Genomic DNA, 20,720 nt, shown 5'->3' with positions numbered 1-20,720 from the left:
CCCACCAACAGTTCAATCGACTTTGGTGAAAACTTGCAGGTCAACGCTGGAGATGATATCGAGTAGTGTACGCGTAGTCTAAGATGGTCCCCATTAGAAGTGATCGTAGTGCCTCGTTTCAGGAACAAGGAACTCAAACTGATTTGATTTAATTTCATCACCATTCAGTGATCAACGTAGTATCCGATAGCTGCGAAGGCAGAGCTAAATCTGCGGTCTGCTTCAATAAAGTCGATAGGAAATTGAGCAGATTTCCACTCTGTTTCAGATTTGTCATAGAGTGCTTACACTCAAACCTAAGTAGTCATCAACAGATATGGGCCGGAGATTCTACCTAGCGACTTATTTTGTCATAAAGGAAGGAAGAGAAAATCCCAACAGAAAACGAACTCCCGTTCAGTTCTCTGCTAGCAGTTCGACGTTCCTCCTATCACTTCCAGTTGAGAAAGGCGAATCGTTGTGGAGGCAACTATTTGAGCAGAGAAGGAGTACGAATATTTTGTGAACTAAGCACTGTATTTCGCATGAAAACAATCTTTGAGGGACGAATTGTATAAACAAAAGCAATGCTTTCAAAAAATTAGCTTTTGTGATACTTTTTAAGATGTACATGCGATCCCGAACACTTTGTGAACCTGGCGAGGTAATTTATTAACACTTCTTTCCAAGACGCCACAATTTATTTCATTCATAATAATTAAATATAATTTCCATAAATATATGAAGAATCTGAATTTCACCGGAACTACACAACATACACGTGAAAGTACTCGTCGTATCCAAATTGCTAAAAGACGATATAGAAATATATGAAGGGAAATGTTTCCATATGCTAGCGATAACCGACTAGTTTTACAGAATGTCGTCTCATATTGCTAAGGTTGAATTGAGATGTCCAGAAGTAACGTCGAATGTCGGACCAATTCATGGTTTTTATGGTTTTTTTCTAGCTATAATTTCATATTTTCTAAGGTATTGCCACGTTTAGGCACCGGAATCTAATTGAATCGGACCTCCAAGGTTGAGAATGGTGCGACATTCGACGAAGAGGCACTGGAACGACAGAGATCGTGGGAAAGAAAGGAAGAAATCACCCACTTTAGACTAGACGAACAGGATAGACGAAATGATATGAATTTGCGGTACACAGCGAATCGACAACATCCACAAAGAAACCCTAAGCAATGAGGCAGTTTTTTTTTCTTGAAGAAAACAAATATGCCATGTAGATGCATTGTGAATCAGCACTGCCTCCCGAAATTTTGCATGAGGCAACCAGTGCCTTAAGGAAGCAGCGACTTGTGTTTTTCGTGAATATCTATCAACCAGTGTGTACTACTAAATCTTCCGCAGTGTACATAGATTTCATAAATTTGAAATGAGCAAACATTTTTATGTGAAATAGATCGCGCAATGTACAGGAAACTCTCAATTTTCAGCAATTTGGTATGAAATCTGCTGTTTCATTGCTGCACCCCGCTTCGGGCTCCATCCACGCACTCCGGCAAAGAATGAGGCGATGTTGGGCTGGAAGTTTCTGGATCAGTAGATCCGTGTTCCGCTCAAAATCTACCAATTTTTCAAGCGTTAAGGTTCCAAGTCTCTTCTTTGCAGTTGATCTCATAACCGGTAGTCGCTGTGGGCCGGCAAAGTCAGCAGCGCGTTCTGTGCTGCGGAAAACTCTTTATTCATCTCTTGGTGCTGCTTGTGTCCCGAAAGCTTCTCCTGACTCCGGCTTGGAGTTCCCAACGCAACGTAAGTGGACAATTTTAGCGAGAAATGAGTGTAAATACAAACAGTGCCTTCTAAATATGCCCCATTTTTGTTTTTGTCCGCGCACAAAACTCCTCAATAGTTCAAATAAGTAAAAATAAGACTTTCCTGTACGTCACCTGTTTCACATAAATCTGTCCTGCTTTCTCTTTAGTTAAAATATGAGTATATGAAATGCATGCAAGACTTTACAGAGTCCCTATAATTGAAGAAGCAAGTGCCCAAAGGATTAAAGAAGGAAATTTGCCCCATAAATGCACACATAAGACAAGAATTTTGAGTTGACAAACTTGGTGTAAGGGCTTTCAAGGGATCCCAACCTCATGAATATATCACATAGAAGAGAAAGCAACGTCTTGTTAAAAATGCAATTTCTGCACCTAATTTTGAAGTAACCACCTGAAGTTCTTTTTCTTTGAAAGAAAAGGATCAGAGAGAAACGATTTGCAGGATGCAAGTCCTAAGAAGAAGGAAACCACCAAAAAATCATGTTACAACAAAACAATGTTTCGGAATTCACTCATCAAAGTCAGCTTCGTCGTCGACGTCATCGTCATCATCTTCCTCATCCTCCTCTTCCAACTCACACACATCAACGATCACATCGTCCTCCACTTCTGTCAATGAAGTAGGAATTCCCTCTTGTAATGTTTCTGTGATGCGTCGATCACGTGCAGTAACCTGCTGAAATGACAAATAAATAATGGAAATAGTGACTTTCCCAGAAAAAAAGGTTCTGTAGAGTGGAATTTCTTCTCAACATTTTTAGAACTCAAGGTGTGGTGGAAAATTTTAGGTCCAAGGTCAATCGGAAGTACATGCACTGTAAGTGATGTGGATAACGCGCTCTATCGCAAGTTGATCGATACTGTAACATTCCCTTTAGGGGCAGAGCTATCTAGCGCGAGAGGCGGTGCAGTCTCGCGGCTGGGCCCATGAGAGCCCATGCCTGTAGCACACGAGGAGCACCCTAGCCACCGGATACCTGCAGACCGAGGACCGATCAAGGACGCTTGGGACGACGACACCGAGGACCGCATCGCTAGCCTAAGCCTCTCGAGGATGGGATGGGGGGGGGAAACCGAGGTCATCTATTAGAGGTAAGGCTTTGGCCTTGCGTGGGTCGAGAGCTGCTTCCACTGCACGACGCTTACTGTACATCTGGATTTAACAAAATCCACGAGAAAAATCCACGAAGTGATGCTTTGCCAAAACGCGCTTTGCTTTTCTGCCTGTTCTGTATTCGCTCTTCTCTGTGCTTTGTCTAAAGCGAAGAAACGTAGCGTGCAGCAGGTTGAACATATTTGGCGCCAAGTCCACAAAAATAAAACCTTGTACCAACTTATATTATTCTTTATATTTCTTTACATTCCAATGAAATGATCATGGAATTAGAGTTAAATTAATGCTTTTACAGGAGGTTCATGCAGGGATTCTATAGTCGACTCAGAGCAAGCTGATGCCTAGTGCAGTTGCGTAAGCGGCGTCGCTCAAAGAAAGCAGCGGTTGTGATCGAGGCAGGTCATCGCCATGTTAGACTTAGACTTCATAAACGAATGGATTCTAGAGAGGGTAATACTTCGATCACAATTTTTGGCTCAACCGCTCCGTTCGGAACGCAACCGCTTAAGGAACTGCGCAGGGCTTCTTTTTTTAACCTGACTATGTTCCTTTCGCTATAGGATGCTGATACAGTTCGGAAAGTGCACTATTTAGCAGAGAGGAGGACGGAAAAAAAGCAGGTTTTTTTTTACGGCTGCCACGTAATGAAATTGCACTCGGATACAGATACATTCAATTAGATAAAAATGCATCTGACAAAAAAGAATACCAACATTGCAAATCTTTCCTTACATTAAATTGTGAGGACTAATATGAATGGTCGCAAATCCACTTGCGGCGTTGTTATTGATTACATAAAGGTTTTATTTTGAGCTATGCATCCAGTTCACAATTAATTTTTGTGACGAGAAGAAGCACGGCACCGAATCAGCGCACAAGCAGTCATACCTATCGTAACGCCTGCTTTGGTTCCAGAGTAATATTTGCACTTCAAAATAAGTAGAGAAAAAAGTATTCTAATAGATTCGTGCAAACCATTAAACTTCGCATGTATAGCTGTTGTCTTTCAGAAGGAAGTGCCCTGAGAATATCGGAGGTACCAAGCTGTCTCTGGCTGATGCGTTCAACCGGATGCGTGCATAGCGAAAGCGTGCGCTGACGTCCATGTCTCTCTGGACACATCCGTCGATTTTTTTTATCAACATGGTCTCCACTGCGCTTGTGGCATCCATTGAGCACTAATGTCCGCCTTTACGGCAGATGCGTCCCATAAGTTCGGTCGAACGCGTTTGCAGCGATGAACTCACGACATTTTCTCGATTTAGCAAGTTCAGGGTATGAAACCATCGAATAGTTGGTTTCATACCCTGAGCATCGAATAGTTGGTGTGTGTTATTAAGCGCAATTTAACTGTGTGACGCGCACAATGTCTCTGAACATTCCGTTCATCACTCCTTCTCTTTGGTTGTAGAAAAGATACCTCTGTAAGACAGAAATGAAAATGATGGATAAGTGAAAGATGTTCAGCAAAGGAGTGGGGTAAAACCTTTTGAAAGGTTAGGAAGATATCATGCGAGGCGACAATGGACTATTATTTAAGTAAGATATTACCTCCGTAATCGTACGATCCCTTTGCTCGGGTTGTTCTCTGACAGGCGATATGTCTGTTGTATGACGAATTCGCTTCGGTGTGGATGGTTCAGGACGTGAACTGGACGGTAGAAGTGCATGGTCTCCGTCGCTGAGACATCTGAAATAATGCATGGAGTCGGCTCCAAATTTATCCGTAACCGAGTGGGTGCGATCCGTCTTCGGGTGGGACAGAATGAAGGGTGGTTGGAAGAAGCCAGACCTAATTTTTATTTTTTTTGGATCTTCATGCACTTAAAGGGTGCTTCTGGGGTTGCTTCATATGCTGAGAACAGATATCAGATTAACTAAACATATGAGTTAGATCGGTAGAAGCCTTTCAAAAAAAATCGGAACCAGTCAAAAGCGCTCCGCGTGACTAACTTAAGCATTTGCTTAACGAAAGCTGCGTTCAGGTTAGGTCTATACTTTACAATATACTGGTGTCATATTCGGGTTTCACATATGAAACTAGCGCAATAGAGGTCTCCCCAATCCTAACATCGGACCACGCCACCTGAATCTCGGTGCAACTGCGTAAGCGGCTGAACACGAAGTGGCGCGGCGAGGCAGGCGGGACCTTTGCTTGTTGAAACTACAGAGATGAATAGAGGTAGCTGTTCATGCAATTGCATTAGACTTCATTAGTCTTAACCCGACTGTAGAAATGGTACCAAAAGTGGAGAGAAATCTCGCCCAATTATACAAAGGCACAAGCAAACAAGAAGATTACGAGAACAAATCCAAAAATTAGACCTGCGGATGTCACGGTGCTTCTGGAATACGGAAAGTCCGGCCTTTGCTTGATGTCGCGTACTCATGTGCCTGGTCAGCACATCCCGGCGTCTCTGTAATCGGCACTTCAGTAGCCGACCACTTTTATTCTCTAATATTCCAGAATACAAGAATTCCAATTGCTCAGTGATCTCCTTATAAAAGTGCTTATGGACTACTTATTCATGCTGGAAATAAAACGATGCTTACCGCTGCATAAGGGCATATTGTGCACTGATAGGGTTTCTCATCGGTGTGCGTGCGTCGGTGAGTTCGCAGGTGGTCCGATCTAGAAAAATATCTCCCACAAGCATCACATCCAAACGGCTTTTCACCCGTATGTCGACGTAGATGCCTGGAACCAGACACAATTGTACTTTCAAATTTTGCGTGGACATGTATGGAACTCCAGAGCTGCAAAAAGACTGGAAACCAGCTGATATAACCTTGCTGCCGTGAATATGTATTAATGATTGCATGGCCTAATAGCAATTTTTCTGTTCAAAGCTGTGAACATGATGGTTGAAAGTTTTTTTGCTGCTACTTTTTCATTGTACAGTACGAAATAGATGCAATCTTGTATTGCAAAAAAAGCTGCTTATGGATGAAAAACAAGCAAAAAAGCAAAACAAAAAACAACAAGAGAAATACTACACGTGGACCGAATTAAATGATCATTCAACTTTCAAGCGAAATCAGTCGGTTGCGAACAGTTAGAAATTTCGAGTATAATTGTCGACGTCAAGGTCGAATAGTAAAATAATCCAAATCTACGTCGTTTTATTTAAAAGAAAAGTTCCCATCGCTGAATACGATCTGATTTTCAACTGCGGAGGAAAGACCGTGTCGTATTCTGCAACATTCGTGACATCAACATCACTCCTAACTGGTGAGGACCAAATTTCGATGTGAAGCTTATTCTAACCACCTAGCTACAACAACCTACAACACAACTCCGTCGTCAACAGATTTTTTCAAGGCTAAGGATGATCCCTTTAATCCGTGTGTTCATTAATTATGAAGGAGGAGAATGCCTCCCTCGGAAGTCGCGTGATAGAAATGATAATGCGATAAGAAGGGTAGGTGGGCCACGGTTATCACCACGAGTCGCTTGAATGCTTTGCAGAACCAAAAAATGTCAACGTGTCTTGAACATTTTCTTTCTAGGAATATTCTCCATGGCTAATAAAATTGGGTCAGTTCGAGAAATCTTTGCTCAAAATAATTTTAAAACAAAAATACAAGCAGCAGAAAGCATGTTTCCCTAACACATCATAAACGCACCGAGACAATATATCAGGGCGTTTGAAGTCTTTCTTACAAATATTGCAGTAGTACTGTTTCTTATCGTCGTCATCACCGGCGCATTCCGATGATAAGGAAGCTGGAGATTTTTGGACTTCAGAAGTCGAGTTGCAGTCCGTTCGTGGAGTAGGCGACAAGCCAATGTAGGATGGCGATGCCGTCAATCGATAGGATTCTGAGGATGACAGTGGGCTGGACAGTGATGGCGATACGAGCGAATGTCCGGAAGAGGTGAAAAGAAGGAACTGAAAGCAGAACTGGAGGAAAACGACAGTACAAAGTAACAAAGTAAGCAAGAGCCAGAGTGAAATTTGCAACGATTAGTATAAAGATTAAGATCTATTCGTTTTTCCAAGTAATATGTTCTTTATTTCATCTTCATTTTTGACAAAATGCAAAAAATAATCGGAAACTTCTTCACCTCCATTACTTTGTTAGTGGTTTGTATGGACTTCAGTTGTAGTCAGGTTCCAGAAGTTTTTCAGTGAAGGATTTTTTTAAATGAAGGAGCGTCAAATAGAAAAGGATAAGCGTTTTCAATATTCCCTTCTTTTCATCATCAGTCAAAAACTAAGAGCTGCCGATGCAGCTCAAGACATCTTTGCAGCAGACGAAAATGATAGAATCAATAATAAGGCGCAAATCAGTGAGTTAGTTCTCAGCGTTTCTCATTAAAGGAAGCATGCTACGAATCTGACATGGTGAGCGAATCCGCAGGAAATGCTAGAGATGGAGTTGTAGATTACGACATCATGGGTGGTTCCTCTCTCCCGAATCGTCCCAAAAAACGGCGTGGGGATTGCTTTAGTTCCAACAAGGAACGTTAGAACACTATTCTATGTACACGTGCTGGTCCCATCAGGAGGCTATTCATTGGTTTTACTTAAATAGGATGAGAAGACCTCTTTGATCTTCGATCGCTCACAAGTGCATGCGGCGCGTGCACATGGGTGGCGCTCTGCAAGTGAAATCGCCTCCAAAAAGGTAGTCTTCCATGACAGTGTTTGTTTTTAGGGAGAGATGAGCGGGACCATCCCAGCAATCTACAATCCTAACTCTAGATTTCTCCGCAGATTCCTTCTATAGGTCAGATTCAGCTTATGTTGCCTTCAAATGCATAATCAACAGGCTATTCAAACGTTCAGAAGTTATATAAGGTATAGAGGGCAAACTAAGATAACTGACTTAAAGAAAATTAAGTGTAGATTAGTGGAGTATCGAAGGGAGGAGACAAAAAGGAGGGACGCCATTTCTTGCTAACTAAAAACGGCCCGGAAGATCACAAGACTGGCGCGCTCCAATCGAACCTCTTGTACAAAATGGCGCCAAAACGAATGAAGCCGTATCTTCGGACCGTTTTTACGGCAAAAAGGAATACCCTCCCCCCTATACGAATACTCTACCTGAAATCCCCACCACCTCAGATTCGTGGGGTGATGCCTTTAAGTATTACTGTGTTCTTCCGAAAAATTAGTGGTGGTTTTTACCTTTTGAAAAATCAACGTCAACAAATCGAAAAGGGACGGAGCGGACAGAGTTTATTTTTTCAACTTAAGAGTAGCGATCAGTGTAAAAGAATGAAAGTAGCTTGATCATGAATTTCCAGAATGCGACGAAAATAACTATTTGGAAAGATGACAATAGATCCTAGCTATCTGGAAGATTGACTAGAAATTTTTGCCTACACTTGCTGGTCCACTGTAGGCCTTGTCCAATGGAGTATCTGGTACCGATACGCTTAACTGATGACCGTATTTCTGTGGGATTGGTAGAGACTCAGTTCGTCCGACAGTCTATAACATAAACCTCTTTCATGTTCATACCTATATTTGTAACAGCCGCAAAATATTTTCGAGGTGGCTGACTAGAAAATCTAGCCCCTAACTTCAGAAACACATGTAGAGTACTTAGAATAAACAGGTATACAAAGATAGATACAGAGAACGGTGACAAGAATAGAGAACTGTAATGAATCGTAGAGGAAGTTGTGATTGATGATTCCACAAAAAAAAGATGCGTTCGCTGAGTTGAACATTAAGGAAGGAAAACAAAAGCGAGAAACTCACACTGGGAGTTGCTTCGGATTTTCGTGTTGAATGGATCACAGATTCCTTTCTCTGCAAGATTGGATGTCCCTTAACGTCCTCTTGTCGTCGTACGGTTTTCAAAATATCTTTCAATCTTTCCGGATCTTTTCCGGATGATGATGGAAGATCAAAGGCACTTGTGATCTCCGAATTCCCGAATTGATCTGCAGAAGGAATTTGTCACGGACTTAGTGTCGCTGGACGATGACATCTCTACAGATCAAACCTGAGGTTTTTAAATAAGGAATATGGTCAAATGTGAAGCGACTAGTGCTGGTTGTCGCGCTCGATGGTGTCGGAGTTGAGAATGCTGAGTCCTGGACATGGAGTGGAGAAAGACCGGGAGGTGAGAGTGCCATAACTGCCGAGCCCATTGACGTACCTGAACTAACAAATCCTCAGAAATCACTCTCATCACTTTGTAAGGGAATTTCCCTATTAGTGAAGAGGTTGCACTAAGGCGGCCTGAACAAATATGGCATCATTTTCCAAAGTACTGATTGCATTACTTTCACTGATATTTGTGGACGTGAATTTGTGTGTACAGTTGCTTCTCACGGTCTTGTACATCTAAAATTTTAATTGCCTGGTTACACGACCATTTGCTGAAGTACGGTCATTTCAATCGATTCCGAAACAATCTATCATTACCGACCACTCATTTCAACTTGGTTGTGCAAATATACTGTAGATAGCAGTAACTTTTCGACTTGACCATAGTTAATTCAATGAGAATTTCGACGGCAATGCGGACTTAAAAGCCGAATTTGGATGAATTTAATTGGATTTTAAACACGTTCACAAGGTTCTCACCGACGGTTAGAAGATGCGGAGGGCTAAACTGCAAGCTGGCTACCCCACTATCCGAGCTGGAACTACTCGTTCGTTCATCTCTGTACGCATACCAACGATGGAAGATGACAGCATTTGAAGTTACCGGCACTCTTGGCTGAAAATGGAGACTTTGAGCTGTTTTCGAATCTGGAGATTCTGAGTTTCTTATCTCTGATCTCTTATGCTCTCTTATGCTTCGCGATTTTTGTAGCAGAAGTGGAGAAAATTTGGAACTGAATTGTCTATAATTCTTATCATTTTTGCTTTCGTCTGCCTATTGTCAAACGTTAACCCATATTTTCTCGCCCTTCACCTTGGACCGGACTTTTTTCTGCCTCTTATCTCTTAAAACCATCTAGTGCGGTGAATGTGGTGTTTTGTGAAATTCTGTCCACCTGGAAATGTTCTGAGATTTATAGATCATGTTGGTGGGTTATTTGTTAGGAGGCAACCTTTCCGAGAAATTTCCGTGGTTTGGATCTCTTCACCAGCAGCTGGAAAGCGGCGTCCAGCTCTCTCTAAATAGCCAGGAATTTGAGACATCAGAAGCACCAGGGATTCAGAAGCACTTTCAGTCCGTGAGACATCAAAATCATTTTCGAACCTGTCGCTAATTCGCATGAAGGCAGCATTCAGAAGGAGATTTTCCTAATTTTGAGAGAAGGGTTAAGTGACTTTTCAGGTGAGTTTTCGCATATGTACACTGGAATGCTTGGATTAATCTTATAAATCTAATCCTTTATAAGTAATTTATACAGTGGAAATAAAAGTACATGAACAGAAGACATTTCCTTCTACCAAATTCAGCCAATTTTAAAAAAGTTTTCAGTGGTAGCAAGGGCCAGTGACAACTTTTTCTGATATCATTCTCCAGTAAAATTAATTTGTCGAGACATCTATTAAGGTTTGAATCTAAAAAGGAGAAATTTGTAACTGTAAATGTCAAAAATATCATATCAGTAGGGTGAGTGTAGCGCAATTGGTAGAATGTTTGACTGTAATTCTAGACCTTTGGTTCGAAACCGCCTTAGTGCCAGCCAACCCCCTCATCCCCCGGGTCGACAAATTGGTGACAGAGTTGTTTGAGAGGATCGAAACACTGATTTGATCGGATAGCCTTCGTAAGTCATTGTATGGGCTGCACATGCATTCATCATCAACCTTAAACAACACTGGATTCAAGTCGATTGAAGGCGCATCCACAAAGGGATTGATCAGCGCTGTTCACTGTATCTTTTTACCCTTTGTCCTATCAATGATACCACACCACACAAAAACACTTTTGTAAAGGTTGAACAATGCCGATTGGAGTTATAATTCACAAACGTAATAAAAGTAGCAATTAATTTTAATTATTATAAAAAACATTTTCTCTACTCCATTGAGGGAATTGCTGGATGTCTGACTGTCTCGATGGGCACTACATGCAAAATGCTTCTCATTTTCATCCAGCAAACACAACCCACTGGACCCAACCCTGAAAACGTTGTGCAGCGAATGGAAACAAGGAAATTGACCAATAGGGGTTCGACCAACTTAGGGATTCATCGTTGAGAGGAACCGACGGACCATTGTTCTACTCGGGTTTAGGGAGCGCCATGAAGAGAAGATGTAGGTGTTGTTGATGTTTTCTCAAATTCACATACTTTTTACATATAAACATTTTAAGCTGCACATCTTCAAGGATACTACAGGTATTATTAGTATCTTATATGAAAATTTCTGTGATTCTCTTTGATTATCATTCAGTTCACTTAAAAAAGCGATGGTTGTTCGAATGGTCTGGAAGTCTGGCGCCAAAACGTCATTGTCTCGAGTATTGAAGATAAATCAGAGACGACTGATAATGGTGTTATAGCATGAGTCAAGAAGGGTACATGCAACCACATATCTCAGTGCTGGCATCTTTCCTAGGGCCAATGTCGACTATCGAGCATCTGAGGGATTCAGTTGTTCATAAGGAATTCCCTTCTATGAAATGAAAAAGAAAAGAAAGAGAAACAGACGAATTGAAAAGAAAGGAACGAAGGAAGAGATTCAAGGAAGTTAGTTAAGACGTTCAAGTTCTTTCCATGTGAATTCATAAAAATGTGTGCGTTTATGGAGTTTACTGTCGAAAGTAGTAAATTAGTAGTGATTGGTTCACTAATAGAACGGGAATATTTTATATAATTACTATTATATATAAGATCAAAAGGAATCTTTAAAAAAAACTTTCAACACGTTCGTTAAAACAACACACTATATACAGAAGAGTTTATCCTGAAAATAGCAGTTCTAATTTCAGTCAGCGATTGCTCTTTGTATAGACAGGCACAACGGCGCCTCAAGTTAAAAATTGTGCGATTATCAAGCAAAAATGATGAAAACAGCAGCATGTTCGGATTTTAAACTAAAACAGTTCTCCTAATAGAATTTACAAAGAAATGTTCAAAAGCAGAAATTGCGGTCACGTTTTGCCGGTTTCAGTTCTATTTGGGCTTCAATGAAAATCTCAATAGCTCTCGAAAAAAGAGACCACTGGAAGAGGTTTTTAGGTGAAGGACATCATTTCATAAAAACTAATTCCTACATTTAGATAGGGAGTAATATTGGAAAGCTTTCAATGTTTTAATTTTGCCGTGCTCGTGCCAACTCAAATCGAGCCTCATATCTACAAACCTTGTTGCATGACAGACTGCGAAACGGGTAGAGATCATAGCATTAAAATCAGAAACTCACATCAGTCATAGGATGCACGGTAGGAGATGAAAAGTGATGAAAAGTGTGTGCTCGGATAGGATAGAGACTCGGGTGGGGTGGAGGGGTGATAAGCGAAGCGGAAGCCGTTGTCGTTGTTGGCGGCGGCGGCGACGGCGATGGTGATAACCCCACGACCGCTCCACACCAACACCACGTAGCGCCAACGCCCTCCACAAAAAACCATCAACGAAAATCGCAAAAAGACCTACAGTAACTATGCTAACCACGACACTAAATACGTTTCGAATTTTTGTTGAAGAACAAAAATTCAGGGCGAATAAGACAAAAAGGTAATAAATGAACAGTATGAAACGCATGACTTTGTAGATCGTTCACCCAATGGAATTACACCGTCTTTATTTTGTAAAAGTTTCCGTAAAATAGTGCAACGCCTAACCTCAAAGCAAATTTTCCTACATATCTAAATTTTTCTTCAACTTCTTAGAATTTTCTAAAACATCTCTCCGAAGAATGGTTTCTGTAAAAGTGAGAAATCACCTTCAGAGACAGCATTGAAGTAGTACACCAGCAACATATTAGTGGAAAGTATTTTTTAGTTATCTATCTACTCACCTTAGGCGATACTATTTCGAACGTTGCTGGTGGAGATAACGGAAGAGGACCAGTTGGATTTGTTGAGGAACGTTCTGTTGAGCAGGAAGGGGCTGATGTGGATGGTTGTTCATCAGGTGAGGTCGATTTCTTACCTCCATTCACGCATACCGTTGGCAGCAACAAGCAAGGCGGCTTGCAAGGTTCCATTCCCTAAAATATCGGAAATGAGATGAAAAAAAATGTTTTTTAATCTTCAGTAAGCGATTATTGTATAGAGCGATAGAAAAGTCGCTACGTAAGAAATTAAAGTTGTTATGTAGGTTGTATGTACAATTTGTTCGACTACGATTGAGAATCGCAGAGGTTTGTAAACGCAAGTACGGCCTGCACAGTGACTTTTAGGTGAGAGCCGATGCTTCAAATCAAAGTCCCTGTCCTCCCAAACAAATCCGGCACCAGTCTATTGACACCGTAAGAATGAATTGCTTGGTTGGTACACGAAGGTTTAGAACGTTTGCCTTTTACCACTGCGCTGCAGCCACACAACTCCATTGCATTACATTTTTTTAATAAAAAAAACAAATAAAATCAACAAAAACCTAATTAACTACGCACTCGCATTTTCATAATGATCGAAGGGAGATGACAACGGACGAAAAAAATAATAGGACTAATAGTAAAGAAGCATTTAAGGGGAATTAAAACGACATTGCGATCATGTAGGCGACCTTCTGAATATGCAGCCGAAGATCCACCGCTGGGAATTTGGGCAGTGACATATTTCAAAGATCGAAGGTATATCTAATAGCTGACCGTAGCGCCATTTGTACTTTACAAGATGGTTGTCTATTGCAAGAATTAGTAAGTCACCTTTATGCTGCTTAGTTACATTGATTAAACTGGTTAAGATTGCTGAACGTCATTACAGAGTAAAGGATGAAATAATTGGCATCGTATCCCGCAACGGAAAACACTTTTCGAATGAGCTTTTGAAGAATTTTCGATTTGATCACAATTTTTTTGAAAACTCGAATTGAAAAAACTTACAGATGCTGAATTTTTTGAGTCAAACAAGTGGTTAACAGTTCTGTACTGGAATTCTATTAACTTTTCGAGATTTCTCGACATATTTTCATCGAATGTTACTTCGTATTTTTTGTATTTCTACTTGTATTATTTCTTCATGGAGCGAGTAGAAAAAACCATGAACTGGGACGTCGTTTCTTCCCAGGTTTATTTCTGGTTTATTTTACTCTTTTTTTTTGGTAATCGACTTTCGATCAAACAGTGGAAATAAGAGAAATCATGACGGAACGATAATTACAATGATCAACGTCTTTAAAATCGTATAATGAAATAGAACGAGTGCTTATCTCGGGAGTTGTACTTCACATAAAATAAGTAGTCCTTTCCTTGGAAAATAGACCGATTCCCGCAAGATAAATTCAAAGAGGGGCAGCGTTTTAACAGTATATCTGCGTTATGTGTAAATTTTCAACAACGCATTTTCAAAAAAAAATGAAACCTAAAGACAAAGGAAACTGAGTTTGAACTCATCAACAAAAGAAAAGAACTGAGAAGATAGTAATTTGTGAGATTTTACAGAAGAAGAATCAAGTGACACAGAAAATAAAGTAAACTGTGGTCTCATTAAAAGTAAACTGTGTAGTAAACTGTGATGCAAATATGTCACAAACTCGAAGCTAGCATTAATCACACCGATGTGTGAACGAGGAACGATGAAAAGGAACTACACGTGACCAGCGAGGTGGTCTAAACGGGGACCTAAGATGATGCTGTCAGCTGTTGATTAAAGGTTATTGTTGTCAATAAACCACCAGCTTTTCAAGAGAGTGATAGTAAGTAATCACTCAACTTTTCTCCGAAACAGTTATTGTAGCCATAATGATTGTACTATTGCGTAATGCCACGGTAAAAACTCCAGAACATGGAGAATAGACAAGAGCTATGATGAATTTCAATTGCCGTAGTTATCGAGAAGTTTTGAGAAAGCGTATGTGAACTGTGCTGCCGTGGACCAAATGATGACCAAATGCCAAACCAAAAGACCGTATGGGGTTGTTGTTCTTATCTTCCCAATAAGATTGGTGCCAACTATTGGATGCTGGAGAGATGAAAAGTTCGGTTGGATTTGGACAGACGGAGCCGGAACCTTTTACCCGGAACCTTGGCGCTACTCTCACATATCCAATAACACTTTGAAAGAAAGTAACTGATGCTGAAAGCATTGAACCAAAAGAAACAACTGCGTAGCTGATGTGGGAGAGGTTAAAGGACAATAGCGTATGTTTTATATCTTGGCGAAATTGGATGAAGCGAAGCGTTAGCCGCGAAAAGCAGCTTTTGTCCATAGAACTATCCTTGTTCATATGCTTTCCGTATGAGCCACAGAAATCACTTGTAAAAACCCGAACAGTTCCTTTTTCCTTATTATATGAATCATTTACTAGAAATCCTGATAATGATTTTTTTCCGTAAGAAGATTACATCTTTTGCGAAAAACACTAAACTGAGAAGTAACGGAACGGCATTAAATAATTAGACAATACTATTTATCGCTAAATTTCAGAAAAAGATTCAAGTGCATGATATAAAAGTTGGAACAATGTCTGGATGAGCGTCGGTAAAGCTCCTGGGATTGATAAAAGGCTCCCCAGTAGCTGAAAATAAGAAACACCGAGCTGTTCCGTCTTTTACAGCCTGATTAAAATGCATAAGTTTTCAAGTAACGACCTACGATCAATGACAGCGGAGACATATAAAGTAACGCCAATAATAATAATTGTGTAGGAGAATCAACAGATCATATCCCTTTGTTTCCAAATAGATTTGTAAGTCAAGTACTATCAAATCTGTCCTCTCATTTATCGAGAATTTCTCTTCAATTTTCTGAACGTCTCAAAAATATCAAATTCGGAAGAAATTGTGTCATGAAGTTATTTGACGTGAATCTTTATGGACAAGGTTCAAAACAAACCGGCATTACAAGCGTTATTTAATATCGCAGATAGACATAGGACGTAGTATAGAAACTTTTGTTTTGAGCAAACAGCAACAATGCCCTCAACATTTTCAAATAGTAAGGAAAATACTACTCTCAAATCAGAGGACTTGCTAAGGGTCAAAGGATTGCATCACTTCCTGCTGACTGCTTTGTCAAGAGAATGAAACAACCAATAATGGAACACATGTACTACCGTTACATCGATAATTGCTTTATTGTAATATCAACGCAATCCGAAATGGATGAATGCTTTAGAATTTTGAAATGAACGATCGCAGTACATAAAACTTACACGAGGACAACCAAGCGATGTTTGGTTGCCCTATTTGAATGTTCAAATAGAGCTATACAATGGTATTGCTAGTATGAAATGGAGTCGCAAAGAAAGCTCGAAAAATATGCTAATAAACGCATCTTCAAGACATCATAATGGCACAAAAAACAACTACCTGCGGTGTGCTCAGAGCATTCATAGCCATGTGCACATGAGATAGATAATAGGAAGCGTCACAAAGACTGGCTATAAGTATAACTAGCTCAAAAGGTTATGATCGAAACTCAGCACCCAATCTCGAAGGGCCGATAAAACAGCGGGGACTCCACGTGAAAAAGTCTCCGGCGCATCCTTTTATCTCTTACTCTTTGACTGTTGCCCTACACCGGGCTCTTTTGCACAGGATGGTGTTTTGTTGCTGAAGATTCCGATCTTCGCAACTATTGAACCAACGGTTGTTTCGCAAAGGACATCACAATAGGCAGTGAATCGGACATCTACCAGATAGAGTGCTAAGCGTGTATCGCCATTTGTACTGGGGAAAGGTTCGATGGAACCGGCACAAAAAAGAGAAAGATGACAGAAATGGGTTTGAAGTAAAGTGTACGATATTAGCTCGCAAGAAAGACATATCTACTAGGAAGGTATCAAAAACAACCTGCATTTCCGTCAGGAATACATCCATGAATAACAAAAATTGGTTCCTATTTATTAATAATGACTTTATGTCGCTTCGATTAGATCGTTTCGTTTTATCGTTTTTCGTTTAGATCTCATTCGCCTTGGGTAAATTCGTATGAACGTGGTAGTTCACCAACCCCGCTAGTCGGTGAGATTGGTCAGTTTATTTTCCTTTTTTGTGTGCTTGCGTGGTGTACTTAGAACGATATCGAGGCTAGGCAAGGAGAGAGGAGTTTGATGGTATATCTGTAGCGTCACAAACCTCTATACTTTTTCAGGCCTCTGATAAAGACGAGGTTAGTGAAGTTTCACCAAAACTTTGTTGGCACAGCAAGAAAACATAAATCCAGTTACCCCTGTTCCTTCCAGTTTTGTTGTTGGGCTATTGTTTACCAACTCTGCACTTTGAGGATATCATTACATTACACTTGTGGAAATAATTTAGCACTTCTAACAACTGAAAGACGAGCACTTAACAAATGACAATTGTATTTTGTACTTTGGAAAGTGCTGTTTTATGAAAGAAATCAAAAGGTTGTGTCATTCGATGAGTAATAGATTTTACAACAGTGGAAAGCTAAACTGAAATAAATTGAATATGGTCCACTGAATCCGATGTAGTTAGATGATGTAGTTATTTTTTCCACCATAGTGAATCAAACAATCTATGAGCAGAATCGAAGTTCTATTGTCAACAATGTTCGGATGGCTGTGTTACGACACACATCTAAGTTACAGTTTCTTTCTCAGAAATTCTTGTAAGGTCGGGGGAGTGATCCACAACGAATACGTCTGCAAATGGTGGTGATGATCTACAACTCAATGCAACGGAGACCAGGAGGAGTGAATAACGGAGATCAGGAGTTCTAACTCTGACTGAATTTCGGGTTATGCGTTTTTGGTCCCATTAACATATGCACCGCATAGTTTGAGATTGGCTTGAACAGTCAACAGAGAAAGAGGATCTTTTATGTAGTAATGCAAAGAAACCGAGAAACATCTTGCGGGCCCCAATGCAATGGACCTTAACTTTCTCAAAGGTTGTGCAAACTATTGGATGAAGGAAACTCGTTTGAAGTTTATAACAAAGTGGCTGCGTAAAGTTTGCCAGGTTAGGAACTTCGTAAAGTTGGTGGCTCAAAGTATCAAAAACCAAAAAAAACTGACCAAAGTATTATTATGGAATAATTTCATTTGATGAAGGAAGCAAAATTGTACGGATGTTCGATGGTGATTTGCTTAACGTTGAGCAATAAATTCTTGGGAAATTATTGAAGGAAATCAACTATCCTAACAGTAGCACTAGTATCGAAACTTTTTTTGAGGTTGTGTTGTAGAACGGAGTCTTAAAGCATATTAGCTATTTGGAGCTATTCTGTTAGACTTATACAGGGTTCTGCTCTCAAAAAGATATGCCGAAATTTTAAGGAGTGACCTAAAAAAATGTGAGATTATTTTTTCAAGAACCCCTGGAAATTTGCACCAAAGTTGAATGATTTTAGATTTTTCTTCTTCATAATCCACAAGAATCACCTTTTCTCGGTGGTGGGCCACGAAGTGAAGAATCTTATAGCTACTTTAGATGAACGGAACATTCCGCATTTGCGTTAGGTAGCAGCTTAAATGTAAGTGATATTTCATAACAAACAGCATGCCGAGCGCTACACAAAGAAAATTTCGATGATTTTGTCAGTGACACCACCGTACACATTTCAAAGGCCTTTTGTTCACCTGGTTAGTGCATATGACATTCGTAAAAAGTATGGATTTAATCCTAAAATCATAACGTTAGTAAGAAGAGAGATGCTACAAAATAAAAGAATATCAATCAACAGAATGGAATAACGCGCCAAATAAAGGCGAAGAGAGAACAACCCATTAGCTCTCATGCCAAGCGTAGAAATCCGCAAAGTGATTATTTCACAAATTTCCCGAAAACATAGTTCCAATAAAATTGTACAAACTGTCGTTAGCCTCTTTTTTTAACTCGATGCTATTTTATTTCAAGAAGTAATGTTTGAAGAAAGAATTTTGTAGTGTGACGGTTTTGAATGTTTTCGGCTCTAGACTGGAGAATTGGAATCGATTCAGATAGAATTTCCACATGGAACAGCTGTTTTAATCGGTTGATGAGCTAACGTTGTCGCCAGAAAATGAATTATCAGTTGGTCACGTGAGATTTCGCGACCCACCGCACGTCTAATTGTTTCGTGACGGGAAAACGCACGTACACGCATGATTGATTACGAATGCTCACAATAATTAGAGCGAATTTCAGTGAGTGAGTCATTCAAAAAATCAAGTCTCTATCACCTCTGCAAAGGTAAATTTTGGGTTGGTCAAAGATTTACTTCTCTTCCTGAATCTTCCTAATTTTTTTTTTTAGTTTGAACTTTGGTTGAAGAAATTTCAACAACAGACTTCTAATATGTAGGATGCTCTGGAAGTGTTCTTCGAAAAGGAATGATGATCGGCTGTTTATTCTATTCAACTATAAAATTGGAACCATATAAAGGTGTGTGGTGTATTTCTGACCAACATAAGGCATATTTCTTGGTCATGGTTATCGTGGTTATTTCTTGGTAATGGTGCCTAGCAGCAATAACACAAAATGTTAAAGGCATTACCCCACGAATCTGAGGTAGTGCAGATTTCAGGTGGAGTATTCGTATACAGGATGGGAGACTACGGAGGGGGGGAGGGGGTGATTCCGTCCATTTCTTCCTAATCGCCGTAAAAAACGGCCAGAAAAATACGGCTTCATTCGTTTTGGCGCACCATTTTGCACAAGAGGTTCGATTGGAGCGCGCCAGTCTTGTGCGACGCCGCATCTTCCGGGCCGTTTTTTACGGCAATTAGCAAGAAATGGACGGAATCACCTCCCTCTCCGTAGTCTCCCATCCCGTATACGAATACTCCACCTGAAATCTGCACCACCTCAGATTCGTGGGGTGATGCCTTTAAGCTGTAACTGCACGTTCCATAATTCGGAACCGGCCTAGAGCCAACCAAGGCATTGAGGAACCATTGATAATATTAACCTTTAGCCCTTATGACGTATATATCACGTCATAGAGTGGACTTTTGAGGGCGAGGACACCACTACCATCAGGACTGTCAAGCGTTGGTTCGCTCGCTTCGCAAGCGGAAACACAGACTTCGAAGACAATACCCGGTCGTGACGCCCTCACACTGTTGATGATTCCGGCATTTTCGACGCTGTCAAAGAGGATCCGGAGATCAACACTTGCAGTCTTGCCACAAGACTTGGATGTAGCCATTCAACAAACGTCAGTCGCCTCCAGGACTACCGATTACAGTCGACGCGAAACGCGAAACTTTTGTATCGAGATGAGACTCTCGTCCTCAATGAAGGGGCACGTGGCTCATCTCTACAGAGCGCGTGAAACTCCTCAACGTTATTTTCACCTTGTTCCTTCATAAAAATTCTCATTTCTTTCTCATATGATAGTCAATGTCATTCAACGGTCATAGCAACGTGCGTTTCCATCTATTTTGGGAGCCTTTAAGACCTTAATGTGAAGGGATTGATTTCTGTCAAATTTTTTTCTTATGAATTAGGTTGCGAGATAAGTTGGCAGATTTCTATATTATATCTTATTTTGTGATAATTTGCTTGCTCTTTGGTTATGATTTTTACACTGTTTGAAAGATGTCTTTCTGCTTTACAAAAAAAAGATCATTGTTCTTTAAATAGTTAGAGTTTCTATTATTTTATACCCTTAGAAATTTAATATCCAGAAGGCAAAAATCAGTAATTCCGACAACTACTTTTCTTCGCGATTTCATGTGCGCGACCTCACTTTCCAACAGATGATCAATTTTCGTCTCGCAAGGGCGATACTTCAGTACATGAGTCAGATTGGTATTTGGAAGGAACCAGGTAGGGGAAACATCCAGCATAAGGTAGTACTTCTAAAAAGTGTTTCGCAATCTTTTGGCGGCCCAGCTTCGCAAC

At 40.4% G+C, this 20,720-nt stretch overlaps 2 protein-coding genes across 4 annotated transcripts; both read right to left on the bottom strand.

Moving 5' to 3' along the window:
* Positions 1–2,202: 2,202 nt before the first annotated feature.
* On the bottom strand, positions 2,203–12,968 carry RB195_006527 (uncharacterized protein; the record flags this gene model as incomplete). Of its 3 annotated transcripts, XM_064179664.1 has the most annotated exons (13): positions 2,203–2,233; positions 2,294–2,457; positions 4,447–4,585; positions 5,221–5,312; positions 5,449–5,593; positions 6,523–6,788; positions 8,229–8,336; positions 8,610–8,794; positions 8,857–9,012; positions 9,444–9,579; positions 12,186–12,374; positions 12,780–12,853; positions 12,914–12,968. In XM_064179664.1, 13 exons carry the CDS (start codon positions 12,966–12,968, stop codon positions 2,203–2,205), a joined length of 1,740 nt encoding a protein of 579 aa, XP_064036600.1. The 3 variants fall into 3 exon arrangements, with proteins under 3 accessions (XP_064036600.1, XP_064036601.1, XP_064036602.1); XM_064179663.1 differs by lacking the exon at positions 12,186–12,374; XM_064179662.1 differs by lacking the exons at positions 2,203–2,233; positions 12,186–12,374 and having other exon boundaries at positions 2,290–2,457; positions 5,449–5,527; positions 12,780–12,968.
* Positions 12,969–19,791: 6,823 nt separating this feature from the next.
* Positions 19,792–20,022, bottom strand: RB195_006526 (uncharacterized protein; the record flags this gene model as incomplete). Its single annotated transcript, XM_064179661.1, has 1 exon — positions 19,792–20,022. One exon carries the CDS (start codon positions 20,020–20,022, stop codon positions 19,792–19,794), a length of 231 nt encoding a protein of 76 aa, XP_064036599.1.
* Positions 20,023–20,720: the final 698 nt, after the last annotated feature.

Source organism: Necator americanus, chromosome I (assembly GCF_031761385.1).
Source record: "Necator americanus strain Aroian chromosome I, whole genome shotgun sequence".
Lineage (NCBI taxonomy): Eukaryota > Metazoa > Nematoda > Chromadorea > Rhabditida > Ancylostomatidae > Necator > Necator americanus.
The sequence above is the reverse complement of the archived record's forward strand: the minus strand, read 5'-3'. Positions and strand labels throughout refer to the sequence as shown.